General features: G+C 34.1%; 1 protein-coding gene across 2 annotated transcripts in view; it reads left to right on the plus strand.

Annotated features, from left to right (window-relative positions):
* LOC140431921 (aminopeptidase N-like) overlaps positions 1-2,711 on the plus strand; it is an 89,507-nt gene extending 86,796 nt beyond the window's left edge. For both annotated transcript variants that reach the window (XM_072519792.1, XM_072519796.1), the window contains exon 14: positions 2,474-2,711. In XM_072519792.1, the coding sequence (XP_072375893.1) occupies positions 2,474-2,689 (216 nt within the window). In that variant the 3' untranslated portion in view covers positions 2,690-2,711. The remainder of the gene's footprint in view (positions 1-2,473) is intronic.
* Positions 2,712-7,909: the final 5,198 nt, after the last annotated feature.

The raw sequence follows: 7,909 nt of genomic DNA on the forward strand, positions 1-7,909 counted from the left end.
TATTACAGGTGAATGCCAAGGGAATATTGCAACAGCTGCAAGACGTTATAAGAAAAAATATCCTAATCGAAATACACCAGGCAGACGATTATTTCTTTCCATTGATTGTAGTTTACGAGAGACAAGCACGTTACGACCGCAACTTGTTGAAAATAATGGTAAACCAAAAGTAGATACAAACGATTTTGGAAGCAATTAAAAAATCCCTGAAAGCAGTACAGTAGTAGTAGCGGTTCAACTAGATGTTTCTCATATGGTGGTTTGAAGAAGATTCAAGGAACAGCAGTTTCATCCTTAATCACTTAAAACCCATTCAAGAATTACTGGATGAAGATTATTCTAAAAGAATGGAATTTTGCGATGATTTTTTAACGGAAAAATTCGAAATGTCAATTTTATTAATTATTATATTTTGTTTAACGACGAAGCTACGTTTAACAGAAATGGCATTACGAACCACCATAACACGCACATCTGGACCAAAGAAAACCCCTACGCAAAAGAAGTCTCATCACCAAAGAACTTTTAAAGTCAATATTTGGACAGGAATTGTGGATAATAGCCTAATAGAATCAGTATTTCTTCCAAGCAATTTAAATCGTGAAAATTATTTACACTTTCTACAAAACGTGTTACCAAAGTCAGGAAAAATATGTAGTTTTTACAGGATGGCGCTCCAGCGCACTGCCATAATAAAATCAGAGAATATCTTTTCGGTCAGTATCCTGGGCGTTGGATTGTAAGGGGCCCTGTTGCGCTTATTTCTTGGCCACAAATAGGTGCAGATCTTAACCCAATTGACTTTTGCTTCTGGGGTGTTATGAAAGGGTACTTATATTCTATAGCAATTATGAATAAACAACAACTAAGATATAGAATCATGGAAGTTGCAAATTGTTTCGTCAGAAGCCCATGATTTTCCAAAATATTTAATTTTCCTTTTTAAAACGATGTCGAATGTGTGCTTAATTTGATTAAACAACGCAAGCTTGAGTACCTCGGCCACGTGATGCGGAACGAAGAAAAATATCGAATTCTTCAACTTGTTATGCAGGGTAAAGTATTTGGCAGAAGAGGACCGGGACGCCGTCGTATCTCGTGGTTGAAAAATCTCCGACAATGGTTTGGGATGACCTCAGCGGAGCTGTTTCGCAGAGCAGTCAACAAAACCATGATAGCCTTGATGATCGCCAACATCCGGACCGGATAAGGCACTGAAGAAGAAGAAGTCGAATGTGTATTCAAGAAAATGGATGTCATTTTGAACATTTGTAAAATCCACCACCTATTTGTAAATGGTTAAATAAGATTATAAAGACCTGGTAATAATATGATAATTCATTAATAATTTACATTTTGTTAGGTAGGTACTCAGAAATTTTTAAACATATCAAAAAAGAAGCTGCATCTCGATAAAAACTGACTTATTGTAAAAGTACTAAGAGGCGAAAAAGTTTTAAAAACATTTTGTTTAACTGATGGTACCACAATCATAATTTAATTGGAATGTACTTAAACATTTTGAGGGTCTTTAAGGGAATAAAATCCCCATAAAATTTTTATGGGGTGTACAAATTTCACTGTTATTTTTTCAAGATGTTTCTACCATAAGAAAGCCACATGTCCATTTTTAATATAAAATCTCTAACAGTTTTCGATACATTGGAAAAATCAATTTTTATTTTGTAACTTCAAAGGGCTGTAACTTTTTTCATGTGCTCATTTGTACTAAGATGAGTTAAGTTCAATCGAACAATTTTTGGTCCCAGAATATGTGATTTAATTTATGACCACGTTTTTGTATCATTCTGTATATTTAACTGGTTGGTTCTTTCCTCTATATTTTATATATACTTTTGGGTTTTCTAAGATCGTTCCAGCCATTGCTTTATTTATATTGCAACACGAATTTTTCTATAGATGTCTTTCACAAAGGAGCCCTTTTTATAGCAATTTGTATTCTTTCGGGGTTATTTAACTGTTTGGCCCTTTTTATGTATCAGTATTTTTTAATAAAGACATCTAAGTCTTTTTTATCCGTTTTTCATATATTTTATGTACTGTTACGTCTTCTCAGTTTTGACAAAATAAGGTTAAATATAAGATCAAGTGAAGAAATACTGCTCAGTGAAGCTGATCATGTAATGTCTGAATGAAAAATTTCCATGAATATGACGAAAAGGAAGAAGCCGAAGAAACAATCTTAGATTTCGAATGTACCTACTGATTACAGACCAACAAAACCCAAAGCAGCGACACCCACAACCACCGAGTAGCAAAATTGGATGTATTGATTTGATCCTTTCAACCCCCTGATTTTTCTAAACTTTACCTTGATTTTTAAAAGCACAAATTCTCTAATTTGTTAATTTGCAAAGATAGCCGTATAAAATAATCGTAGAGGAAAAGAGATATTTATAATTAATTTTTATTTTGCTTCATTTTATCTTAATATCACTGAAATCTTTTTTAGCTGAAAAATATTGTGACTAATAATGAAGAATTCCAAGATAACCGAAGTATACGATCATTAAAAATTATTGAACATAATCTTCAGTGGTCAGTAATTAATAGTGATAAGATTTATAGTATTTTGGAGCATTTTCCATTGAGTGGGACTTTGAGTTTTACATGTAATTATTATACAGTGATTGCAGCTATTATTTTTATACATTTTATTTTTAAATAAATAAAAGGAGCCATAAATATTATTATTACCGTATGTTTTACTGTTAGTAGTTATTATAAGGATTTAGTAAGCTAAATAAGATCGAATCATACATTAAGTAAAATTTTGTAATTAATAAATAAGACTCTGTCTTAATAATAGTTACTCCGTCCGTTACAAAAATGATGAAAATCTGGAAGCACAAAACAAATGACCGAAGATAGCAAAGGTGCTGGAAAGCGATTTAAATTATTAATGTAAAAATATATAGAATAATATATACTAAAGCTATCACATCGATAGTACTGTATGCAGGTGAGACGGTAAATTCTCAAGAAAAATATAGAACCAAGAGAGATGAAAACCAAAAATTAATAGAACGATGGCGAAGAGGTTGGAAGCACATTGGAAATAACGAAGTAATCTAAATAAAGCTAGAGACTCTTTACCTTCTGCAATTCTTCAGAGTAAAAGCCACCTTGAATTTCTTCTTTATCTTCATCTTCTAGGATGCAAGTAGTTGGATTGATCAACCTAATTGTCTTGAGTTTAAATACCTCAGTAGTCAAATTTCGAGTAAATTCTTTCCTGAACACATGACGGCGCGGCGCTTGCTGATACATACATGGCCCCCTTTTTTAAATTTTGTTGGGTCTGTAGTGGTAGAAAGCTGGGATGAACTTTAAATTTTACTCATGTACTTTACATGTTGTAGGATCACGGTATGCTGAATTGTTTCCACAGTAAAGATTTAAGCGTGTGAATTACACGTTCAGTTATACCTACTTGCTTTAAAAACCGCCACTCACGTTCCAACGGCGCAGTACGATTTCGTCGAATGCAATTGCAGTACAATAATGCTAAAAATCGGATGGGAACACACACGTACCGATTTTGTAGTAAGAGTTTTACTTTCAAATCAAAAACATGTCAGATAACGATATACTTTTGGCAGCTTTTGCTCTTTGTATGACCGAAAATTAACGAAAAAAAAAGAAACGTAGATTGTGGTAACACAAAGATTGGTTGCTGAAAAGACATACAGTCATTGTACATTTTGACGTCACGTACATTTATTAGAAGAATTGCGATTTTATCGAGATGATTGGAGAAATTACCTTCGAATGGATGAATCTACTTACGTTGAATTGTTATCAGCCATAACACCTCTTATTCAGAAGCAGAATACAGTTATGCGTTCTTCAATAACACCACAAGAAAGACTGTCAATCATGGCTGGGACATCCTAGCAATGTGCCCAGCACATCCAAGTCTCTGCACTTTAACAAATTTCACAATATCTGGATCGGTGTATAACTGATATATTTCAAAGTTGTATATCAGCCACAGCCCATTTTATTTTACGGCCCTAAAAATCTTACTAAGAATTTTTCTCTTTTTCTCTTAAAAATACCAAAGAAGTCTTTCATTATTTTAAGATAAGGTCCACGTTTCAGCCCCATATATCAAAATCGGTCTTATTGAGGTCTTGTATATATTGAGCTTTACTTTTGCTATTGCTATGCGTCTTTTTATTTCGTCGCTTGTCGTGTTTGTTGCGTTTACTAGCGATCCAAGATGAGTGAATTCTTTGCCTTGCTCAAAGATATGGTTGTTAATTTGAATTCTCTGTTGGATATTTCGGGAGTTTTTAGAAACCAACATATATTTGGTTTTTTCCTCGTTTACCACAAGTCCTAATTCACTTGCCACGTCCGCAAGGCTTGTAAAACACTGCAGTATGTCTCTCATACTTCTGCCCACTATAACTATATCATCAGCGAATGCAAGAATTTAGGATTTAGAAGGCAACATTAAAGAGGAGACACGCCAGCGTGTTGCCCTCCTTAGACCATTATTAATATCAAAGAACGTAGAGTTATCTACTTCAATTCTAACGCATGAGCTTACGTTTTGCATTTTTAGTTGGATCAACTTAACTAACTTGGGTGAGATCCCAAAGTCTATCATTAAATTATACAATTCATTTCCTTTCACATTGTCATAGGCTGCTCGACGAAGCGATGGTGTGTATCTATGTTATATTCTAGTGACTTCTCTAGAATCTGCTAAGTACTAGAATTTGATGTATAGTTGATTTTCCAGCAGTAAATCCGAATTGATATTGACCAACAATATCCTTTGTAAAATGTTTCAGTGTTTCAAACAATACATTGCCGAAGATTTTATGCGCAGATGCTAACAGAGTAATGCCTCTATAGTTCTTACACTCCAGTTGATGGCCCTTTTTATGCAACGGATATATTATTCCCTTTAGCCACTCTTCTGGTACCAATTCATTCTGCCATATAGCTAAGTACTATTAGTTTATGGATTACTGCAAAAAGTTGATCGCCTTCTTTTTTATACATTTCCGAACAGATTTCATCGATTCCTGGGGCTTTATTATCTTTGACATTTAGGATGGCATTTGACATTTCTTCTCTTGTTGGTTCTTCACTGTTCTCCACGTGCAAATTTTTAAATCATTATCCTTATTTTGTTTGCGAGTTCGTCGTAAGTTAGGCGGTCCGGATTCTTCCTTTGTCACAAAAGGGTTTTTACAGGGTTGAGTAGTTAACTCAACTCCAAACCCCATTTTGGGAGGCCATTTCACCTGCTCTCGTCAGTTTCCGACCCAACATTCCACCCGGGTTGGATACCAAAACTCCATTTGGGTTGCTCGGTTTACACGGGACACTAGCGTGAAGGCGAGAGTCGGATTTGAGTAGAAGAGTCTAATTGGAGTAAACTGGAATCAACTCCATGTTTTCGCTTTCTACCCCTTTATCCCCCAAGTATTTATATTACTAAAATAAATATATGTCATTCGACGTTAAAATGGCTTAATATACCTAAGTGGGTTTCACTTTTAAACGGATTTTTATCAACGGGAAGAAGCTACGAGGATTTAAAGTTTTCCGCTGTAGTCTACACAGTTTTTGTAAAGGATTACCTAAAGCTAATAAAATATATGAGAGACAGGCAAAAACTATGATATACGTTTAATACCAAATAAAACAATATCTTATAATAAATACAAACTCAAGAAAGTCTTCTTTAAAAAATACAGAAAGCAACAAAACCCATTATACTTGTAAAAACATAACAATTTTAAAACATGATCTAGTTAAATGTTTTATAACATTATTGACAATTAAAGAATCAATGATTATTATTATCAGTAAAGGTTTGCAAGAATTCTGATGCAGAAAACTGAATAACTGCGATCGTACTGAGTTTGTCGGAGATCTGTGTAACTATTAGCTGTGTTTGTATCATTAGATGTACTTTGGCATATATGCCGACTAAACCAGCAGTAACTGTGCGATTATCGTTGAATGTTCTGTGGGAAATGTTAGGTAAACTGGCGATAGTTGAAGGTGGTTGTAATCTCTTTTGTCTGTTTAAGTTGTTGCACTCTGCTTCTAATAAAACGTCATTAATTAATTTTTCAGTCATAATTCATTGATCTGTTGGAAGAAACCTTCATTTTCTATATTTTCTCCAGAAACCGTAAATCTATCCTTTTCATACCCATCTGCTTTAGATCGGTTTAACTCATCGAGCAAAAAGACAAAAGAGGGAATCTAATCGTTATGAAAAGGCGACCAAAAAAGTGGCCTCTGATGGCGGACATATCCGGAAATGCCAATGCGCCAAATTTAAATTTTCCGACACTTAGCACACAGTAGCTATAAAATAGTTTTCAGAATGTGTCTTAGACGAGAAAATTTTAATTAAATATTAACAATAACAGTCTAAAATGTGAAGCAATTGTTAAAAAACTTCAATATAAATAAGATTTCATGTGACAGTTGGGACAAATAATAACATAACCCAACTAAATTTGATTTCTTAAACAAGGAAAGACTCTCTTTCCTTGTTTAATTTGGCCTCTCAAGATGGCACTTCCTGTCTAACAATATTTTTGCCCCCACTACCTTTACATTCCCTCTTTTGTCTTTTTGCTCGATGGTTTAACTGCTCATTAATTGTAATCAAAAGATCATCCCTAGGATCTGATTTTCGCCCACGTTTCTTGCGATGGTGTTTTACTATAAGTGGAAGTATCTGCTAATATGACAGAAGGTTCAGATATTTGAGAGTCTTCATTTTCTTCACCTGACGGTGAAAGTACTGATTCAGTGCGACTGCTTTCGTGATCAGTTATCTAAAAATTTAAAACATGATTATATTTTCTCAATCAATTTATCACTATAATAAGCAGCCACTTACACAATCTGTTGAGAACAAAATGTCCGCAAGTATATACTCCTACTGAGCACTCGGATCATGAACATCACGAATCTGGAACAGTTACAGTAGGTCTTCGAGCTATCTCAAATGATTTGGTCGATCTACAACAAAGTTCGTGCAACAAAAGTTTGTCACAGATTGGAAAGGTCACGAGAAACAATTTTATGGAGTATTTTAATAATAAAGAAGCTGTAATCTGGCAAAATAAAGCTATATGAATATATCTCTTTCATTTATTTATATTAGAGACAGATGTTCTATGTTCTTGGTAAATCTTGACCGCCCAAAAAAGATAACAATTGAAAATACCATAAATTTCGTTAATAAATTTTCTCCAATCCTGTATCTGATTTGCTGCAGTTCTTTAAAGCATCCGCTTTCACTTCTTAAAATTTAGCAACCAAAATATCCACAGCTTCTTTTCTAGCGGTTTTTATCATGATATGATGTCGATTGTATTTTCCAAAGGCACTCTTGTTCTTTATAAATGAAAAAAAAAAAATCTCTTAAAAACTTCTCGCTATAAGCCATTTTGGAAATTTACCAGCAAATGATTTTTTTTGCAGTCATACGATTTTGCCGTTATCACAATACACACGATGAAATTTACGACCCAAACTCATCGTACTACTGCAGACTGACTTGTTTGTCTCCCGTTAAATCGCGGCGATCTGGTTGAATGTGTAATGATATAGTGTGTAATGACACGTGGTCGGGCTTATAGGATAGGTTAACTCTGGAGAGAGGTGCTAATGAAACAACTTGTATCTATCGTGTCTAGATTCTATAGCTATAGTTTTATTTCCTCTTCCTTGCACCTGTCCGTCTCGTCACTCTTACAATGTTACCAACCTGAGTGCGTTCCGAATATTTACTTATTTATATACATCACATCACCCTCTTTTTAAAATGACCAAATAAAGATAAATTTCTTCAAATTATCATTTATGAATTTCCTCAATTGTATCATACATCCTTTAT

The sequence above is a fragment of the Diabrotica undecimpunctata genome, chromosome 1, assembly GCF_040954645.1.
Source record: "Diabrotica undecimpunctata isolate CICGRU chromosome 1, icDiaUnde3, whole genome shotgun sequence".
Classification (NCBI taxonomy): domain Eukaryota; kingdom Metazoa; phylum Arthropoda; class Insecta; order Coleoptera; family Chrysomelidae; genus Diabrotica; species Diabrotica undecimpunctata.